Source organism: Drosophila bipectinata, chromosome 2R, assembly GCF_030179905.1.
Source record: "Drosophila bipectinata strain 14024-0381.07 chromosome 2R, DbipHiC1v2, whole genome shotgun sequence".
NCBI classification, from domain to species: Eukaryota; Metazoa; Arthropoda; class Insecta; order Diptera; family Drosophilidae; genus Drosophila; species Drosophila bipectinata.
In genome coordinates this window covers 22,301,100-22,323,408 of record NC_091737.1, presented here as the reverse complement: position 1 = coordinate 22,323,408, position 22,309 = coordinate 22,301,100, and the positions used below count along the sequence as shown (strand labels likewise).

General features: G+C 39.7%; 1 protein-coding gene across 1 annotated transcript in view; it reads right to left on the bottom strand.

The window, feature by feature from the left end:
* Window positions 1–531: 531 nt before the first annotated feature.
* The window catches only part of jeb (jelly belly), a 33,025-nt gene continuing 11,247 nt past the window's right edge, over window positions 532–22,309 (bottom strand). Inside the window, exons 2-3 of the mRNA XM_017238296.3 lie at window positions 8,192–8,352; window positions 532–8,100 (exon numbers count right to left, since the gene is read on the bottom strand). Coding sequence (XP_017093785.2) covers window positions 8,041–8,100; window positions 8,192–8,352 — 221 coding nt within the window. The 3' untranslated portion in view covers window positions 532–8,040. The remainder of the gene's footprint in view (window positions 8,101–8,191; window positions 8,353–22,309) is intronic.

Genomic DNA, 22,309 nt, shown 5'->3' with positions numbered 1-22,309 from the left:
GTTACGCGACTTTTTATTTGCATGAGTTGGCTTCGTTAGGGTTTGGTTTTCTTCAAGACTCGCTTGTGAAGGGGAGCTGCTTAATCAAGCGACCACAAAGTAGGGATCCAGCATTACTCCGGGGTGCAATGGAAACTCCATCAAAATGGCATCATGTCACCCAGAGTCTTCCCCCACATTGTGATGTTACTTTTGCTTATTAACATGAAATTAGTTTTGGCCAAGGCTAATTAAAATTTACGACACCTGCTTGTTTACAAAATATTTACGCCAAAGGATCCCCCGAGCTTTTGCCGGCTTATGCTTCCAAGAAAAACGCTGAATCGGCGAGGATAATAATTACCTTTTATGCTACATCAACTAAGGAAATAAGTTACTCCATAAGTCATAAAACCATAACGGCCGGAGGCAACCATCTTTATTGCAAATAGATTACATTACCTGATATATGAAATGATATTAAATAGACCAGACCAGCTGCAAATGTAAAAATAATGAAAACACAGAACCTTTTTTTATACTGACTGAGGCTTCGTTTTTATTTAATTTTACATATACTTCTGTTGCTGTTGCTGTTATATGTATATATATAATCTCATAAATTAGTTGTTTGTTGTGTACATATATATAGAGATTTTTTTGTTGGTAATACATTGTTTTTTCCTTATGCTGCAAATGCATATAATTAAATTTCAATATTAATAATTGTATCGGGTTTTTTTCGCTTTCTGTTTGTTTTGGGGTTTTGCTTGAACTCGAATCTGGTTGCAGCTGTATTTTCTTTGAAATATATATTCGCTTTATACCTATACGTGTTTTTTTTGTTTTCATTATTTATATATATTTTTTTGTTTGGAATCGTAGGCAAACTGAAGTAGGTATCATTTATAACCATACACATGTACACATTTATATATCGTGGTTGGTTTAGTCGCAGTTGTCTTTCTATTTGGGGCACCACCCGCATCGCATCCTCCTGGCACAGTCGCATATATATATATGTATAATGTCTATCATAATATATATATTCGTGTACCGTACATTACATTATACATTTATAACCATAATAATTTACAAGTTAAATGGCTTAGAAATTATTAGTAGGACTTCCTGTGTGGGTTACCATACATACATAATAATACATAAAACACTTTCTAATTAAAGTTAAAAACATCATCTTTCGTCGTTGCGACTTTCTTTTCCTTGTTGCTCTACATAAGGTATCTTTATCTTTATCTGTATCCGTGAATGTATCTATATATCTGTGAGTGTGTCTATATCTGTATCTGTATCTGTCTCGGTCTCGGTCGCTGTTCTTTCTATTTGTGTTCGGTTTGGTCTATTTACATAGTGACAATTACTAAATTATTTAGACTTCGTTATTCCATCCATCTTGTTCTGTACGAGTATTTACATTGCGTCAGTGGAATTATATATTTCGCAGACTTTTCTTGACTTTTTTTTTTTTGGTTTTAAGTGAAACAAAAATAACAGTAATAGAAAATCCCTCTCCAAGTTTCTTTTTTTTCTCGTTAAATATATTGTTTAACACTTTATAAACTAATTTAATTAAAATACATTTAATTAATATCATTTTTTTCAAATATTTAATTTTAATTGGTTGTGCATTTAAAAATGGTGCAAAAATACATTTTTCAAAAATTTTGGTGCATACTTTGAGGCGGTGCATTATAATCACAACATTTACAATTTAAGTGCATTTGCTTGTCCGTGTGTGTGTGTGAGAGAGTGTGGATGTCCTTGTGGGTGCGTGTGTGTGTGTAAGCTGGTTTAAGGGGCCGTGGTGGTGGAAAAAGGGAAGGGTTATAGTGGGGATAGTGTGTGTAGACTTAATTAAACATTTTAGAGTCGAACTCTTCGGCATATTTGGGTATTTTTCTGGAGATTCCGCTCAAAAGTTTCAATTAAGGACGGATTGCTTTTAAGCCTTGATTGTGTGCATGTTAAGAGGGGAATGTATGTGTACGAGTGTGCCCTAGTGGGTGTAGCCAGTTTTTCTTGTAGCGCTACTCGCCTGCCCTCCACATCCACATACATTTCTTCGATTTGCATTTAAGGTACTTGTGACTACTTACGTTTATAGCTCGAAAATATTCATTTGTTTCCATTTTAAAAGTTGGCTCTTCCTGATGGGTTTGTCGGGACCTTCCCTGTGCGTCCAAAAGCTTAACGAGAATGGGTGTTGCTATCGTATGAGTGGAAATTCGGAGTTTAGTGCCGTGGAAGACTGATCTGCTTGCCCCAAAAATTTTTAAGTAAATCTCAACTCAAAGCTCTAAAGACCTCGTAACCTTAATTAGTCGACCCAAAGGACTAGAAGGAAATACATATATAGTAAGTAAGAAATTGGGCATTTGTTTAATTTTCCCCCCGGATTCTAAGTATCATATTGTGCTGATTTGTGCAAAAAACTACAACAACGATTTACACAAAGTATAATCACTAATTAATCAGGCTCTAATACGAATTCAGGTGTTTTGTCTTTTCTGTTTCAACAGTAATGTTTTTCTTTCGGGTAAGTGCATTTGTGGTGCAGTTAAATAGATATAATTCGTTTTTGAATTTGGTTTTTGTATATTTATCACATAAAATGTGCAGAAGTGCAAAATTGGTTATGCTAATTGTGTTTGTCATAATATTTTGTTCCGCTAATTGTCTCAATTAAAAATTATTTATTAGTGTCTGGATGGGCGAATGTGAATTTGTTGCGAATTTTTAATGAATTGCATGCATATTAAATGGCATCAATTAAGGTTAAATGATAATGTGGAACCAATTAGAAATATTAAATAAAGTATTCAACCTAGTAGACATAATTGGTCATCAATTATCCTGGGAAATCCTTAAGCTTGTAGTCTGAAAACTCAAAACTTGAAGCTCTTCACTGGCAAGTTTTAAAACACGACCTAATGTCACTTTTTGACAAATTGCATTTACAAACAATTTGTTTTCAGCAATTTGCATACAAAACCCGGCAACAAAGCCCCAAATTGGTATGTCATCAAGACAATAACTGAAAACTAAAAACGGATGTTTATTTTAATTGGTCAAATTTCAAAAAGGTGTCTTTTCGTATGAGTGTTACCTAGTGTTTGGTTGTGCCTATGGGCGGATTAAAAGTGGCATTGAATTGCACCAGTGGCTCTGGTTGTGTTTGCATTGAGTGCGGCTTTTGGTGACCTTTTGAGGTCAGAAAAAGCTGGCTCGATTCAATGGCATACAACACCTGATGCCCATTAAAGGTCACTTTATGTCCATAATCAAGACTATTGCAGCTATTGTTTGTATTCTGTTTGTTCTAAGCTTTGTATGCAGCCTCCAATGCGAAAACGAATTGTCATTGGACACAATTTCTATATAGTATATTTAATTTTTGGCTTAAATCTTTGACTTCTTAGATTTTACTAAAACACTCATCTACATCGAAACACATATTTCTTTGGTGAATAATGCTGGGTAACTTGAAGCATTTGGGCCAACACTCGTGTGGCAAGCAAAAGCAAATCTACTCACTTTTGTGTGTGTGTGTACACTTAATTATACTAACATTTATATTTAATACGTGATAATATCCATTTAAATCTATATTCGTACTCCTTTCCGTTTTTTTACCTTTTGTGGGAACCATAAGAGGGTTCTACCTTTCCAAAATCTATGCATGTTGCAACAAACTACTTTCTTCTGGGCTTCTTTTCTTCAAAAATTTGTTTCGTTTTGTTATATTTTTGTTACTTGTTGATAATTGAAACGTATGCTATTTACTAAGTTTTGAAAAGTTTGTTCTACTGCCAGGTGAAGAGCTCTATTAGCCGGTTAGAAGATGTTTTGGCCCGGCTAGCACTCAGACTAACTTACCAAAGGCATGTTCTACAAGAGGATTCCCGAATAATCTCAAACTTTACGGTTTCAGGTGCTCTTCTGCGAATGTCAAGGACTTGCGGAAGAACTCTGGCTCTCAGCTTGCCACAACTCATAACTCAAAAGGACAAATATGTGCACAAAGTTGCAAAATCATATGAAATATTAAAGGATAATCGCATGCATATGTTGTATTCTATTGACTTACTGCTTTAGTGTGGCAACAATCTGGATTGTTGTTGGTGTCGTTTGTGTTGTAGAAATAAAGAGAAAATATATATATTCTGAAAAGTCTTGCGAAGAAGTAAAAAATCAGAAATGCTTGTTTCGGTTTGGTTTTCAGTGTATATTAAGTTGTGTATTTGTTTTCCATTTTTTCTTTGTTTTTTCTTTTAAATGTTTGTTTTTTTTTTGTGTATTTTCTCGATTCATTTTCTTGCATTATCATATATCCGTATAATATATAATTAATTATTATAAGTAGTTAAGAAAACGGTTGGTTGCTAAATCAAAAGAAAGGGGAATTATGCTAAAAAGATATAAGTAATACCTTCTACAAATGTGAAATTAGTTTTCAGAAAGATAGAGCCAGGATATGAAGAGATCAAAAAGAAGACAGGCAAAAATTATTTACAGCAAATACTTATTAATAAAATATTTGTAAAGGGCTTGGTAAGACGAAAATCATCATTAAGAATTGTAGACTAGGTCGATCGATCTTAGGCGCTCATTTGCTACATTTATGACTTGTAGTTCATAATACATAATCTTTCGTTTAATAAACTCCATCTTTCTCTATAATTTAGTTTTTGGGTTGTTCGGTATTTTAATTTCAATTTCAATTTCTTCTGCAAATATACAAATACAAATAAATACAAGTTTAAGGTGTGGCGAGCGTTCTATATACTCTTAAATATATGTATGTTTATATTTGTATGTCTGTGTGTATGTACCTATGGTTGTGTGTGTGTGTGTGTATATGTGTATGTCCTTCTTTTAACATTTAACAATTGTTTTTTTTGTGTTTTGTTTTTTTCTCATAGCTTAATATTCTGTATCTGCTGTTTTGGTTTTTTCCTTAGCGCCGTTTCTTTTCTCGTTTTTTACTTGGTATTTAAAAAATAAGTTTAAAACTAAACACTTAGTAATTTAAGTACGGTTAAAATTAAAAAATAAACACTTTTCACACTAATTTAGACCATAATATGTTTATTTACACATTTTCTTGTTTATTTTATACACAATACTGTTTTCTGCGACAGCCAGCGAAGGCTAAATCAAAAGTGTAATCGATTAAATAGGCTAAAAATAATAATATTAATTAATTAATTATAATAAAAGCTAAATATATAAAATCTAATTAAGTAGGAAGGGTATCTTAAAGTGTGTGTCTGTGTTAAACGATCTTCGTTAGTTTCTTCTTCAATCGGAAAATCCTTGAAATATTTTGGTTTAAGAGTATTTTTATTTACAATCGAACTTGTGTGTTTTCATTGGGTTTGTCCTTAAAGAGGTTTCGCTTTTAAAATGTCCTTGTCTTTGTTAGGATTATAGAAAAATAGGCCAAAAATATATATGTATTTGTATGTCTGTGTTTTTGTGGCTCTGTATACCATTTACCTTAACTGCCGCTCGATCAAAAAATGTGATTAAAATTTTTGTTCGCCATTTGATTTGTTTTTTGTCGGGGTTTGTCCTTTTTAGTTTTTTTAGTTGATGTTGTAGTTGTTGTAGTTTAGTGCGTGTTTGTTGTTGTTCTTGTTTGAATTTCAATTTGTGCATAATTTCAAGGATTACAATTAATTACTTGCATATACATACATAAGTATTCGTTATGGTATTTAGTTTTTTACTTAAAGTTATACGTACGTCGCCTTGCCTCATTACTTTATTTTTGGATTTCGTATGGCATAGAAGTTTTATTATTAATTTACTTTTTCACTTTTTATATTTAAAGGTGGGTTATTTTGCAGTTATTTATGTAAATGTTTTACTGAATCAATCAATTAAATAAAAACACCAAGGCTTGTCTCCTAGTATTCAGTTTTTAGTTTTTAACGAAGATCGTTGATATAGGAGGGTAGGAGGTTGGGGGAATCGATGTAAAATACAAACTTATTCATAAACACATACTCAATTATATTTATATATTAATTGTTCGAAATTTTATATACGTACTGTGTATAAGATATGAAATTTTATTGCTCGCAATTTCATATGTTATTTCATTTTGAAATAATTAAACATTTGTCATACACTCATTCAAAAGAAAATCAAACCATTTGAAACAATATAGAGTCCTTTAAAGACATATTAGAAGAAAGAAAACAAAAGACGACCTTGTGTTTCAATTGCAATACTTTGTATGAAAATCCCATTAGTGGTTACTCATTATTTGGTTTTAATTTGCGAATTTATTTTCGTGTTTTAATGCCTTGATCGTTATTTGTTTGCGTACACAACCGTTTAAAAATTTTAATTCGTAATTTTCGGCTTAAAAATTTGCTTGATTGTATTTCATAATTGATTGATTGTGTTTTGGGAATTGCCCACAATAACGACTGAATCTCTGGAATTTCAATAGAAGGAGCGGAAAAATGTTTTGAAAATTCTTATTTTTTTGGGAAATCAAACTTTGAAATGGAAACAATTGTGTTTTTTAAGTTTTTTTTTGGGGTAAGTTAGCATTTTTACAAGCTTTTGTCGTTTTGCTTATAAGCTTATCGTGTTTTCATGTATATTTATAAGTCCATTGTTATTTAAATATACTTTTTAATAATGTAAATAAATTTACTTAACTACAGATAGCTGCCGTTTCCGTGAGAACTGTTTTTCTTACTCATGAACTAATCAAAAACGGGAAATGTTTCTGTTTACTGATTTTTTGTTTCAAGTGAGAGAGATCTTGAAATGCAAATCATAATTAAATTAAAGTACATATTTACACACATGATCAAAACAATAGAGTATATGGGCAAAATATGATGGAAATATATGAATGAGAGAACTTTGAACTCAAAACGCTAAATGCTATTTGAACAAAATCGGTTTAATGAAGTCAAGTCTTTTTCTTTATGTAAAATGTTTTTTTTTTTTTGCTTCTCGTCTAATTTGTAAATGTTTTTCTTATTTTTTTTTTTGCTAAACTTGCTGTTATTGCATTTGTATATAAGTATATTATATTGCATTCATTTTTCTTGTTCAGTAATCAGCAATAAAACCTAATGCAATATATTCCGTCAATTGTATATTTGTTTGTTATTGGTATATGTATACTATTAATATATATTTTTATGTCGGTTTTTTTTTTCTGTGTATATGTATATATAACTTCATTTTTATCCTTGCCATTTTCATGCCTTTTTGCCATGCTTTCTTCGTTTTTGATTTCATTTTTGGTTTATTTAACATTTATACTTTAATACACGTATAATTAAATAATGTACACGAAATATATTTCATATAGTAAGATATATTTATAATATATTTTTTTAATATATACTAAAAATAGTTAGGCCCAATTTTGTTTATCCTCATTATCGGCTCTCTCTGTTCCTGCGAAACAAATTCGAAATTCGAAATGAAAAATAAAAATATATATTCGTATTTTTTTTGTAACAATTTTCTTGTTTTGCTCGATTTCGATTTCGTTTTTCTTCTTTTATTTTGTTTTGCTGAATTAAAATGTAGCTTTAGTATTTATAACCGCTATTTTTGTTTTTTTATGTCTTGGGCTTTCATTAAGTTAATTTTTTAATAATAATAGTGTAATAATAATCATATCTTTTCTTTATGAGTATCTGTTGCGTCATAATGTTCATTTTGGTTTTTAATCAATAGCATCCTGTTTTTCTCTTACTTGGCAATCCATTTAGTTCTCCATCGAGCTGAAGTCTAGTCCTGTCTTTGGGTTTTTTTTCTCGATCCATTGGGGATTTCTTTCCCTGCCTTCTCTCTCTCTTTAGGGAAAAGACTGGGGTCTGTGTTTGGGGCGTGGAATTTTCAAACTTAATAGGCTTTAGCTTTACTTGAGGTTCGTTAAAACTAATTTTTTGTTTGTAATTATGGCTGGTTTTTGTCTGCTATAGTGTGGGTGTCTTTTAGAAGTCGTTTATGTGTGAGTGTCGGCGTGTGTTTGTAGGCTTGGTGGGTGGGTGGAGCTTAACGCCCTCGCGCCCAGCGCAGTAACGCATCCGCTAACACATCCAAGTGAGCCTTCGTCTGCAAATAATTAATCAAAAAATACAAGAAATAATGGATTTAATTAATCTCTTATTTATTCGAAGTCTAGTCTATAGTAATAGTAACTTACCGTCTTGTAAAACATGCAGGATCTTCGGTCCTCGTCCTCGCCGTCAGGACAATCGATGAAGCCGTCGCACAGCACATGATCGTCTATGCAGCGGTATCTGCCCTGCCGGTCGGGTATCGGGCAGGCGAACCGCTCCATGCCATCCATGGCGGTGGGGCACTCTGCAACAAGCAAAAACAAAAACAAATCAGACACATGCAACGACAGTCAGTCAAAATAGTTTTTGCCCAGGTAAGAGGTAAGCCCCGGTACCTAAGAAGCCCCAAACTTTTCGCATAAATCGTTCAGTGAAAAACTTTTGCACACGCTAATGTCTGCCATGATTTGCGTCTAAATGTTGCAACTTGCAAAACGATAGCCCCCAGCCCCTAGCCACCAGCCATCAGCTCATGCGGCGGGTTAGCATAAAAGTATGCTACAGATATTTTTTCCTTCCAGCCAGGCTTCCCTGGCCAGGCTGCAACTGCCACTGCCAGTCTGCCACACGGTTGCCATTTGTTTGTGTAGCCCGCTTAGCAGGTTTTTGCCGTTATAAATAGTTGCACGTTTGCTACTTTACTACTTTCTGTGGCTGATTCTGTTCAGGGAGTGGGAGGTGGCTGGGTAGTTGGAGAAAATCTGGCTTGGCTGGCTTCGGTTCCCTTGCAACGACACCGCCGCTGCTGCCGCCAAAAACAACAATTACAACAAACTGTAACACAAACTTTATTTTTTTTTTTTTTTGTGGCATTTCACTTTGTGCTCTCTTGCCTCTTCGCCATTTCTCGTTTACTATTTTTATTTTATTTTCCCTTTTCTGGTTTTTTTGTTCTGCCTTCCACCAACAAATACATAAAAATAAATCACTTGTAGGACATGTTGGCGCCTCCGGTTTAGCTGCCACATGTGTGTACAGTACACACTTGCATGGGTGTATGTGTGTGTGTTTGGATTTTGTGTTCAAGTTGTCCGTATAGGTTTTCCATTGCCCTCAGCCCCGTTTCCACCTCAAGGCCCCCACCGTTCTCAACATTTCCGCGTTTCGCTCGGCTCTCGGAAAACTTTCCTGTTCTATTTTTGGCTACATCCTGCATTTTTTTGTCTACTCCTTCAGCATATATGTATGTACTACGTATGTATGTAGAAGTTGGTGTATTATTTTTTTGTGCATTTTATCATTATTGCAATAAAAATCAGTTGTACCATCATCAGTGGGGTGTTGAGTTAGCAAGTGTTTTTTGCCGTGCACTTTAAAACAATTTACACTCGTGTCCTTTGTGAAGTGAATTACATTTCATTAACGTGACACCCTTAGTAGATGAGGGCAGGGGTGAGGGCAGAACAGTGTCTGAGCCGAAAATGAAGTGATACCTGGCTCGGCACTTGTCAGGTGTGCCACCACCTAGATGCTACTGCAATTTTCACTGACAAAGCATAACTGCGACTGGGTGGGTGTAAATGGGAGAAACTCGACACTCGACTTCCCGCCAGGTTTCAGCCAGCCAGCGCCCCTTGGAGCGGAATGTTGTTCGGCTGTCATCATGGAATCAATTGATGAGAGCCGTCCAGGTAGACCAGGTGTGTGCGCTTCGTTAGGCACATTGTCTGGTTGTCTGGGCGGCCCAAGTTCGAGCTCCAACTGCGTGTCGTGCCGAAGAGCCATTTGCATTTTGAAGAGCGCCCACATCTTCTCAATCCATAAAGAGTATTGAGAATGGTAAATGGTAATAGCGAATGGTTCACCCACGACAGGGGTCGGGGGAAAAGGCGATGACAGTGTCGCCAATGCCGCCACAGGCGCTTTTGACGATTGCCATTTATCAACTTCGCTGGTCGCCGCATAATTGCATCAATGGATACTTGGGCACGTTTTTGGTTCGTGGCATGCCTTGTGGTATGCAGATTTTTCCCTTTGACTCTGTCATTTCTTCTTCTTTTGCATACATATTACGCATACGCCATGAATGCCATTAGTTTTATTACCAGAAGGATCGAGACCTGTCTCGCTCCTTGTTTCAAAGCTGCCTCGTCCGCCGTCGTCAACCCACATTTTGTACTTTGAACTTCATTTCACACACAAGTTACTTGCAAATTGTTGCAACGTTCTGTAGTTGTGGATAATTTGGTCTTGTTAGTTTTCCCCGAGCTTTATGTTTTTGGTTGGTTTTTTGGTTCGGGCCAAGTCACCCGCCCCCAAAGCCACCTACTCAGTCAGTCAGTTAGCCAGCTACTGAGGCTATTGAACTTTAAATTGATTTTTGCGCTTGTTTGCTAGTTTTGCCCTTCTCCTCGGGTAACTGGCGATGTGCAGCTAACAGTTCGGGTGGTGCTGGTTTTGGTGGTTCTGGGTCTGCGACTGCTTCTTCGGCTTGGTGGTGCTTATCGTTGTTGCAATAAATCGAAATAAGCGACGCCACCTACAACAGTTCAGCGCTTTTTGGGGCAGGGTGAATGGCACAGTTTCTCATCCACTTTCTGGGCAACAAAACAAAATAAAAAAAAAAGTACAATTGGCTTGGTATGCATTATGTAATCAAATAAAGGGACATTTTTAGCTCTAACAAGCATGCTTCGTACTCAAATTAGAACTTGAAAAGTAAGTATAATCACATGTCAACAGAATCCACTTGCAAATGCCAATTCTCATGACGTTCGAGTGCATCTGAGTATGCAAATCACAGATCGCTTGCGGCAACTGTACTACACAAAGTCCTGACGGCGCTGATGGCAGTCGTGGCTTAAAAGAATCAACGCATGTTGACACTAAGACACCCAATAGCAACAACAAGCGACGGCTAGGAGCGAAGCCACAACAACACGTCCAAGTCGGGTGTCAAAAAATCAAAAGCATAAAAAGGATTTGGCTGTTGCCAAGCCAAGGAGCTCTGTAGCTATGGCGGCGGATGAGTTTCGAGGGTGGCCAGAGCCAAAAAGTGCCAACTGATGCTATTTTTGTCGCACGACAGACGTATACGTGGCGTATACGTAATGCAGAAGCAGTACGCGAACGCGATGGAAAATGGCAGGATGGAAGAATGGGGAAGATGACAGGACGGAAGGACGGGCTGGAAGGAGTTGGAAAGTGGTGAGTGCAGAGTTCGTGGCGAAAAATAAGTCGCAAAAATTTGTAACAAAGTTCGCGTAGTGGGAAAACCTTTTGCTCCCACACACACACACACACAAACACACACTGATACAAACACATAGAAAGGAGATGAAGAAGAAGCAAAAGCAGTTGATGTAAAAGCAAAAGGATGAGAGCTGCAAACGCCTGTTGTCTCGTCACAGTGGCGCCTAAAAGGCTGCAACAATAATAACAAAACCCACGAAAAGAGAGCAAACGGCACGCACACAGCTGCACACAAATGCACCCAGCAATTGTATATATGTATGGGTGAGGGCGTCAGCATGCAGGAAGCGCCAGCCAAAGGAAACAGCGCGCAACGATTTTGCAGCAATAAATTGATAGTTTTATGTGGCGCACATAAACAGGACCAAAAGCAAAAGGAGTAGCAGTACCAGTAGCAGCAGCAGGAGCAGAAACAGGAGTAGCAAAAATCAAAGGAGTTGCAGAAGATGGCGGCAACAGAATCCTGGGACATTAAACCCGCGTCTTTTCTACAAACACCCACACATACACACACCAGGAAGAATGAAAGGCTATCCCTATCCACCCACACAATTCTCTTGCATATTTCTTCCGTAAATAGCAAAGGACAATGCATAAAACAAAAGGCCGAGCAAATTTATAAATGACAACAAACAAAATTGATGGGCATTTCTTTTGGCAAATGCCCGCTGTTCTCGGTTCTCCATTCTCCGTTCTGTATCCTGTGTCCTGTGTAGTCTCAGTTCTCCTTTTGTATTGATTGTATTCCCTTGGAATAGGGGACATCCACTTCCGCCATCCGGGCAATTTGTCGTGTTGAAAATTTCACTTTTTGGACCCAAATTATGCTCAGGACAGGACATCTCGCTCCTGCCTCGCATTTCTTTTTTTCCTTTTTTGGTCGGCTGTATGTAGTTAGCTAGAGCGGCTTTTTGTGTATCTGTCACTGTCTGGCCTTCATCAAAAATGGATTCCCTGTTTGTCAACTGGACTCCTGGCCCGAGGAGGAGTAGGGGCAACAAATTGAGGTGTTTTCGTCATAATTTGTACGCCTTTTTCGTCCATCTTCCGTTTGGCCTTAACAAGGTTTTGATTAAATTTGTTTCTCTCCTTTTACTTTCTTGCTTGGGAATGTATTTATCGGCGAGAAGAGATTTTTCACTTTTTTTCATTTGTTATTTTAGGACTCCTGTTGAAAGGTTGATCTCTACTGCTCCTCCTTTTTTTCTTTTGGGGCTTGATTCTGCTCCGTTAGCATCCGAAAAAGTTAACACACAAGCCTGTAGATACACCCACTTACTCTTTATGCCAAATGGCCGCAGGATAGCTTTCCTATCGTCTTGTTTTTCTTTTCCGTCGCTTTGTTTTTCTTCGTACGGCGTAAAAATTCCACATAGCTCGCTACGAGGGAGCTGAAACGTAAACAGTATGAGCTGGAGAGTCCCTCGAGGTAAATTTTGTTTTTGGATCGCATTTATTGTAATTTAATAAGCCCGTTTCTATGTTCACTTTGTTCCCAATTCACAAAATGTGCTTTGACTACGCATTGCCTGCAAGCTAATTGCCGGTTCCGCCCTCTGCATGTTTCCCTGTAGGTAGCAGTGGCTGAGTACTCCACACTTCATGTCAGTTCATATTCATAGCTGATAAATCATACGCCCATACGGCTGGCGGACCATCCCACCCAGAGCTTTGATGAAGCCACCGACACGGGAAACCTTTTAGGACGCATTCGTTTCAGTCCCGAAAAACGCTTCCCACTTGAAGTGGTTTGCCAAGCTCTCCATGCGCCGAGAATCGGAACCTGCCCTCGGTTTCGGGTACACTACCGCAGGCCCGAGTATCGTCTTTCAAAAGGCACCATAGCTAAGCCGTTAAAATATCTAATTATCTGGATATTTTCCGCTTTTATATTTTTGATAAACCTTTCAGTCACTTTCCTTCAATTCACTCCTCATCGCCGCCCATATTAACACTTAGACACTCCATTTGCCCCGGGACTGCCCATCACTCGTGCATAGTTTGCATGCAAATGCTTCGCCTCCCAGGAGCCCCAAACATTTTGCATATTGTACTGCTAGGGCATTTAAAATTTCCCATAACTTATGCTCAGTCCACAGTTTTCCCATGAACGCCTCCGGCGACTCTCTAACAATTTCTCATAGTTTATGGCCCATTTGTGTGGTAGCTGTTTTTTTTTTACTATTTAGGAGCAAGTCAGTACTCAAGAGGGACTTTTTATTACATGTGGCAAGCATCTGGCTGATGGGGGCAACAGATTTCTGGGGAATTAAACCTAATCATTATTAGTTATTGCACTTTATGGGAGGAGTGTGAATATCAAGTACACGCACTGTTGGCCAACCAGACTTGGTATTGGCTTTAGTTAAATGTAAAATCTGAATAATAAAGCTGATTTTTAATAAAAAATCTTAATAAACTCTGGGTGAACTCTGTTGCATTGAGTATACGACCTGTTGGCCCTTTCAGGAAAAATCAGCTTATTGCCAAAGCCAAAATATTAAAAAAATTTAAATCATGTCGCCAAATTCTGTTCATTTTAAAGCCAGTTTATTAAAATAAACTAATGCATTTACATATATTTACATGACAGCAAATTAAAATACTATAAAGTTCAAATAATTTTCTGTGACAGCTATAATCCATAGATTTCATCAATTTAAGCTTATAAATTAAGTATACGCACTGTTGGCCATTTAAATACGCTATCGTATCGTTTAGTTTTCTGCCAAAATAATATTTTATTTTAATCCTCTTCATCAAACGACAAAAATAGACAATAATTAGTGTTCTGAAATAGATTTCCAAGCCCTTTTTTTGGGGGAAATCAGGGATAAACCCTTTGGTGATATTTTCCCACAATACTCGTAGATTAATCAACAAATTATCAGAGACAAATGTTTATCTGTGGGGCTGGTAAAGCCGAATCAAAACTTACCACTGCCAGATGGAATTAAGATTGGCTAATCTGGCTAAAAGCGTGCCAAATGCCTTTTCAACGGCTCTGTCATTAAAGTTCGGTTTATATATTTTAATTAACTTCCATCACACACACAAACACACAGCCATACACAGAGAACACGGAAGAGAGAGAGCTGTTTAAGGGCACGGCTGAGGCTCGTCTGCTGGGGAAAGTGGGGGAGAAAGAATAACAAAGGCAAAAGGAAAAGCAAATGGCCAAATATAGCAACAAATAAACGAAGCAACAAACCATCAACAGTTTAATATGCGACGTCTGTTCTCAAAGCGTGAGTGAGTGAGTGAATGGGTGGGTGGGTGAGTGAGCCAGTGAGAAAGGACTATGAGAGTGTGGGTAACAGAGAGGCGAAACTTCTGGGAATTGCTGCTTACACATTTGTAATCTTGTCTTGTCTTCGTTGGCTGTCTCTGCTGCCACTGTTGCCACTTTTTAGGGAGTGCCGGGAGGCGCATTTCTATTTTTAGAATTCGCCAGCGTATGGCTGTGTGTGTGTGTGTGTATGGCTGTTGGCGGATGTGTGAGTGCTTGGTCCTTGTGCCTTTGCCTTTGTAGGGGTACTGTGGGTGTGTGCTTTTCCTTTGCCGTCTCTCTCTGGCTCTCTTCGGTGGGGTTCCTTCGCATTTTCGTATTTCGTCAAGAGTAATAAAAACTCATATTTTCGCTGGCGCCTCGCCCCCACCCACCCCCTCAAGCTATCCCCTTCTTTTGGCCAAATTAAATGAATTTGTTAACGCGTGCTGGTTACTTTTTTATGCTGCCTTTGGCTTTGGCTTTCACGCATCAAAATTGGCCAATTCGCCTCCGTTTCGCTCGGCTGTGTCGCCAACCACGGATCGATTGGACGGGCGGTCCCAAGGACCATGCAAGGAAATCAAGAGAGAAAAGGACTCGGCGAGCCAAACTTCTTAATTGCCAATTAAAAAGTGTTATAAGCAGATCTTTTGAACCCCGCCCACTCCTTCGCCCACGATGGCCAATGAAAAATGAAAGCCATTAAAAGTTTTCGGGCCTCCGAATGTAACCAAGAATAGAACCAAGAATTCTCCAAATGCCCGGCCACAAAATTCATAAAGAGAATTTTCGAGCGATTAAAGTTAGTATTAAAGTGGCTTCATGACATTCCATCTAATTAGGACAAAGTGCTTTTATTTTTCCCATTGCTTGTCGAAAGTTGCGGCAGGTCAGGGTGAAAGACTGGCTACACATGAAGCACGGGTCACCCAGCCCAGCCAAATGTCCATCATTTGCAAAATTTATGATGTGATGAGGAAAAGTGCTCGGAAAACTTTAAAGGGGCACGCCGAGTCGATTGTAAATTGAAATTGTAATTATTTTAATTGGGCAGTCAAAGGTCAAACGACCCATTTGCTGTGGTTGGGCCGTATCTGCTTAGTTATATATATATATTTTGTTTTTTTTTTTTGGCTATAAACCTGCCAAAGTGTTAAGGCAAGAGCAAACAAAAGTGCGAACGGTTATTATTTGGGTTTGACGTCAAAGGCCTAAAACGCCAATTACAAAGCACACTCACACACCAACAAACAGAGCGTCATTTGTGGCAGCTACGTGCCTGGCCACCACCCATACACTGAAACACACCCACAAACACAAGCCCACAAACACAAGCCCAAACACACACAATTGGCACACTACAATTTTAATACAGCATACTTTTGGGTCGCAGGTCTCACGCTGCAAATGACAACAAAAGCGTCAGGAGTGAGCAGGAAAGGACCTCAGGACCTCATTCTCATCCTCATCCTCAGTCCCCTGTCCACCGTTTACCTTTCACAGCCCCCATCCCTTTCTGGCAGACTCTTTTCCTCTCGCTCGATGACTTTTACTGTCTGTTTTCGCCATGACCTCGCCCACCTGACCCCTTAAGTCGCCTTTGGCACAGTGGTCGCAGATCTTTTGAAACTGAACCGCAGTATCTGGGTAATGCCCCCTCGCTTAAATGCACTGCGAGAAAAGACTATAAGCTAATAACATGAATAATACTTATTTATATATTTATTCAAGTGTATTTATTTCAAGTGTATGTCCCTCTGCTGGCGGCTCGTTAACCGCAAACATGGTTTTTTTTTTGGTACATATTTTTATGTGTTTACCTTTTATTTTTTTGCTCTTTGTTTTGGCTCACGTAGTCGGGCATGTGAGGGAAATCCTGGGCAAGGACGAGGTGTAAGGCTTGACCCCTGGACGCACCCTCTACTCGCCCACTCTGTTGCTGACCCGCTCTTATTTTTTGTGGCCTAAACCAACTGATATTTAGCTCATGAATGCCATTCAGCAGGCCCTACTAGCATTGTTACATTTTATGTTCGGCTGGCACCCAAAGATTTTGGCTGGAATGGAAAGGTAAGATCCTGTTGCCAAAATTGTTTTCTTAGGACCTCGCATCCTGGCTAGAAATTCGATGCGCCATAAAAACTTGTGCCCCCTTTTTATGGACGTAATTATGAGGTTTTCAGCTCGATTTCTCGGCATCTCGTAATTGAAATGTGAGCTTTCTGCTATCTGCCACTTAACTTGTCAGTTTTGCCGGCAATGAGATGGCAAATCAAATTGAATTCCATTCATATCACTCATCATCAATCTCAATAAACGTGGCCAAGAAGGATGCGGCTATTTATAGCCATCGTATCTATGAATCTATGAATGAAAAAAGCTCTCAAAGAATTCTCCCTTTTTTTTTTGTTATGGCTGTATGGAATTTGCATTTAAATTGCATTGCTGATGTTTGCATAAAACTGAATGAAAATTTCCCAGAAGAAATAAGGCAAAAATGCAGCCCGACAATCGCAACAATCAAAATTAACTTGCCTTTGTTGCAGAGAGCCTTTATTTTAATTTCAAACAATGACTAAACACACACGCTAAGCTAAACCCCCCTTTAACCACTTGCATATACATATTTATATTGTTTATAATTGGCGGTGAGTTAAAAATAAAACAAAGTATTTTTGTATGCGACGTCCAAGAAGGTACAACAAAAACAAAAATATATAGAAAGAAGCCCGCTATTTGTATGTAAATCGCGTTTAAGGAGCGACAATACCAACTCACATCCGCACACCGACAACCATCCGACAAGGCGACCTGCCATCCTGCCATCCTGCCATCCTGCCACCCGACCATCGCCTGACTGCTGCCGGAATTCTCACATACATTAGGGCCTTAAAGGGGGAAGGTAATCGCGTGCTCTGTGCAGATTAAAATGCGACAAAGCAACACGACAAAAAATATTTTAAATAAAAGCGCAGCCAGCAAGTGAAAAGCCTCTAAATACAAAAAAAAAAAAAAAACAAAATAAGGCAGTCTCAGCGCACACAGAAAAGTCGAAAAGCGTCAAACGCGCGGATTTGTATTTTGCATACACATATATAGTACAACACATTCAAAATTACAGAGGAGGTCAGAGGGCAAAGTGGAGGTGGAAGGGCGTAATGGTGATGGGGGCGGAGGCGGAGACGGAGACGGAGGTGCTCACCAATTAAGTCACGGCAAAATGCGCGACGGAAATGTGGATGAAACAAAGCTGCGGCCCATTTTTTGGGCCCTTTTTTTCTGTCTACGTCATGTGGCATTCATTTTGTGGTAACGTAAAGTACTTGGACACAGTAAGGTTCATAAATGTAGGTTAAAACAAACAAAAATAATAATTAAGGAAATATACATATAAAGGGCTATCTAAAGTTTTCTTTGTTTGTAACACAGACTTGGTAACACTGAAACTAAACATATATAATTTGATGTCTTTAACTGTATGAAACGCACTGTGTGCGTGTGGCGGCAACAGCAAAAGCACATTCTGTTGCGGTTGACATCCGCGAAGGCTTGAACCTCCGCTCCACGACAATACGAAGGATAAAAGGCCACCTCGACCCACTGCCATTATCCTCGACATCGTCGTCGTCGTCGTCGGCGTCATTTCCGCTTAGCTTGACGCCTTGAATAAATGGGTGAGCTTTGCTTGGTTTTTCTTTTTTTTTTGGTTTTTTTTTTCGTTTTTTTGTGGAAAGGTTTTTCAATTTTCCCCTGGCTTTGCGGCACCTGTTGAACGATGGCTGCGTCTTAACCAATTAATATCTAATTAAACCGAAGCGAGGCCACCAATTTAGCATTTTGGTTAGAACTTTTCCGTATACTGACTTAATGGAATCGATGGAAAAAAAACCGGAAAATAAATAAGCTATTAGGAATTGTCGCATTAAAACAAGAGATGCAATGAAATCCGCTTAGAACCTAATAGACGGCAATCACGGAGAAAGCGTGTCTAATCGCAGCTGATAAGATAAGCGCTTTATGTGGCAGAGACAACAAAGCGTAATTGTTGCAACAGAAAGAACTAGAAAGTGTTGACAGGGGGATCTCATAAAAGAGTGAAGAGAGTTTAAAGGGTAAACAGTAGAATCAACTTCCTTTGGGAATCCACTGATTGGAAATGCATTCGAGTTGGGGGCACAAGTACTTGCCACACTTAGCAGAGGCTCTCGATACTGGCACTATCCCCAAATCGTTGCTTAACCCATAATTTCACACTTCAGGCCATTGCTAATTGACAACCCACCCGAACACCCACTAGTAGACACATCCGCCCACTCAAAAATACCGCTTCAAGGACGCCTACCTATGACGTCAACAGGAGCAGCCGAGCCATTCTCGAAGGACTGGTAAGCCTTGGTGGAGCATTGGTAGCCATGGAAATTAATAGAAATTATCTATTCTTTGCCGGGTTTTCTACGTTCCAATTTTTCTTTTTCTCTTCTTGTTCTTTTGCAGAAAATTAAATTCAGGACTTCAGGACTCGGTGGTGTGGCACGTTATCCTGGGAGCCACGAAAGGCGGCCAAAAGCCAGTTGCCTTGGCTCAAATCAAAGTAATTACAGGCGAGTGTGCTGCCAGCAAGTGCTGGACACGCCCCCCCCCTAGGCTGGGTTCTATACTTTCTTCACCCGCCCCACCCCTCCATTTCTGTGGGGAGGGAGGTGTGAAGAGAGAGAGGTTTGGGGGCCCGACCCGTCGCATTTTATTTATAACCGTAATGGTTATAATTTTGGGCCAGTGGTTGCTTTAATGACGATTATCCTGGCTGGCGGCGGACGACTCCCTGGGCATTTGCGTCAGTGTATCGGCCGTTTGCACCCGCCTTAACCCTCTGAGGCCCCAATACTAGAACCAGGCCCGACCCGGCCTGCCACCAATCAATGCCGCTCAATAATTTAAATTGCGTTCTTGCCACGACCCGACCTGGCCTGTCTCAAGTTATTTATACAAAATTCTAAATACATTTGGCGTTTATTTCCGGAAAAAAAAAGAAAACCAAAAGTCACTTCTTCAATGCCTTCCCAAAATATATATATGTTATGCCCGTCTCTCTCCCAGCGGCACTCTGGTCTAATTTCCCGGGGTAAGCATATTCCTGTTTGGTACGTGTCTGACGCATTTGGCTAAAACTACTTTTCGCAATTGTTTTCCTGCCATTGCTGGCCATAAAAATTTCATTCTTCATCCCGCCGCTCTGGCAGTGACTTTGCCAAAACTCATATGGCCAAAACAAGCAGCCCTCTTGGCAAGGATCTGACTCCTCCACCACCAGCAGTACCGCCAGCAGGTGCGTCTAACTGGACATAAACATGTGCAAATCAACATAACTCCCTGGATCCACAACCAGGACACTCCACCACCCCAACACCATCCCGACTCTGGATTCTGAATTCCGGACTCCGGACGCCCAAGACTCTTTTTGGCTCTTTTCTGGCAGCCGGGTGATGTGTTTGTTTGTTTACTTTGAAGTTTTTTGCTTTGGCAATTTTTCGCAAATTGGTAACTGGGACAGGAATATCTCTGGAGCTCCTGGCGGCCACATGGCTCGGACTTTGCGGTGCACTGACAACATGTTTTGAACATATCACTTTTCTATATGGAAAATTATTTATAACTTTTGACATTTTTAGTGCTGCCAGTGCGAGGGGGTTTTTCGGTTAGTTTTGGGTTTTCGGGAAAAATGGGGAAGCACCCGACTTTTCAGAATGGAAAGGAGGAAAAAAAAGTTAACCCAGAGTTTCCTCTGCTAAGCCAACACGTTGTAGCCAACCACCTTTCCATTTGCCCAACTGCCACGGGCATTTCTCACATTATTAATATTATTTTTGGGAGCTGTCTTGGTGCTGGGCACGTAGTTTTTCTTAGCTCCTGAGTCCTGACTTTTCATTAGCACCGAGGTAGCACCTTTTTCCTCTCATACCACCACTCACAACCAGGTGAACAACGGACAAGAAACAATGAGGGCCTCCTTCCCGGCCCGAGTCGAGAAAAAGTTTCATTAAAAATGTTGAGGCTGGCGGGACCAAAGTTGCACTGTAATTTTCCACACTCACTTCTGCTTTTTTTTTCTGTCCTATCCTGGGCTGTCCTGCCCTGTCCTGTATATAGTATATATTCTGGCCTGTTCCGTTTTTGGCGGACCCAAAGTAAAAGTAGAAAGTTTCTGCACATCTCTCGACGAGTGGCTAAAAATAGGCACTGAAATATATGATGGCAACGAGAGGCAACGCTGTGCCTGCCACATAAAAGTTGGCGGAAATATGGAGGTGGCTGCTGCGGGGGCGCCACAAAAAGCAAGCGAAATGCCGCTTAAACTTTTAAGGCAAGTTTATGCCTTGTTTGGGCGCTATGACAATAAAACTTTTGCTTTATATATCCACATTTTTTTTTGTTTTTGGTTCTTTGCATGCCACGCAACTTACCTGGCCACGATATGCTTTTATATACATTCTTTCTCTGTTTCTGGCCAGGCCTTAATACCCTTATTTATATTTACGACGGAATGAGAGTTTTTATTGTGAAATATGCGCTCGGACTCTCTACTTAAAGCATAATGAAAAGTTTTGATTATGCTCCGATCCCCCAAAAAGCGGAATCTCCGGGGCTACTTAGTTACTTAATTTCCGCGCGACATCCCCGACCACTTGGCCGGAACTGAGTCTCGACTCCGCTCTCTAGAAGGAGGAAGAAACAAAAGGATCAGAGGGATGGAGGGGGCAACGGTCCTTAGGTGTAGGAAAGACGTCGACTGTCAAATGACACAATGCCATGGGGGAGTGCGACCCCCGGTTGACAGTTCCCAGACGGCAGCCACTTAAGTACCGAAAGAGTGCGCACCTTTGGCAATATTAATAGCCAGGACGAAGGATGCGGAGGCAGGGTCAGGACGGCAGGTCTCAGGACTCAGGCAAGTGCAGCAGGAGCAGCAGACAAGTGCAGTCTTCGGTGTCGTTGGGGGATTTCGCAGAAAAGGGCGGCCTAAACGACGAGGGTGAACCTTGTGAGCCTGCCCGCCTTCCAGCCTGTCCAAGGGACATCCTGTGAGCCTGGCAACAGCAACCCCAATGCCAGGCCAGGGGACACTTGGACGTTAAACGTAGTCAAAAGCAGAGCTTTTCATTAGCCTGCCAGGCAGCCAGGCAGAGAGGCAGCCAGCTTCACCAGTCCCCCCCACTGGCCGCCCCCATTTAATTTCCTGGCCAAACTCAATTTGAACTCTGACCTTAGCTGGATTTAGACGGCCGCACGCCGTCGCCTGCCTTGGCATATTTTAGAAAACTGTCAAGCGTTGCAAATGGGTAAACAAGATGCTAACCGGACGATATAGGCCAAAGCTATGCAGACAGTGATGCGGGCAGTGATTCAGGCGGGGATTGGAAGTATTTAAACAAAATTAATCACTTATTTAAATTAAACAAAAGGAATTGATGTTGTGTTTTTAAAAAACATTAATTAAAGAAAGTTATTTTTAATTAAATCTAAAAGAATACTATTGAAACAATTCTTTCCTTCAAACAAGACCGAGAAATCACTGCAATGCCTTTGCTAGTGATCTTTTGAGCCAACTCTGACCAACAGGATTCAAATGTCCCACGCCCAGCTTCATTCACAGCGACAGGACAGGACACCCTCCTCCTCCTATCCCCATCCCCCTCAACTCGCTTTGATAACCAACAGAGCATACCCCTGGCAGAATGTC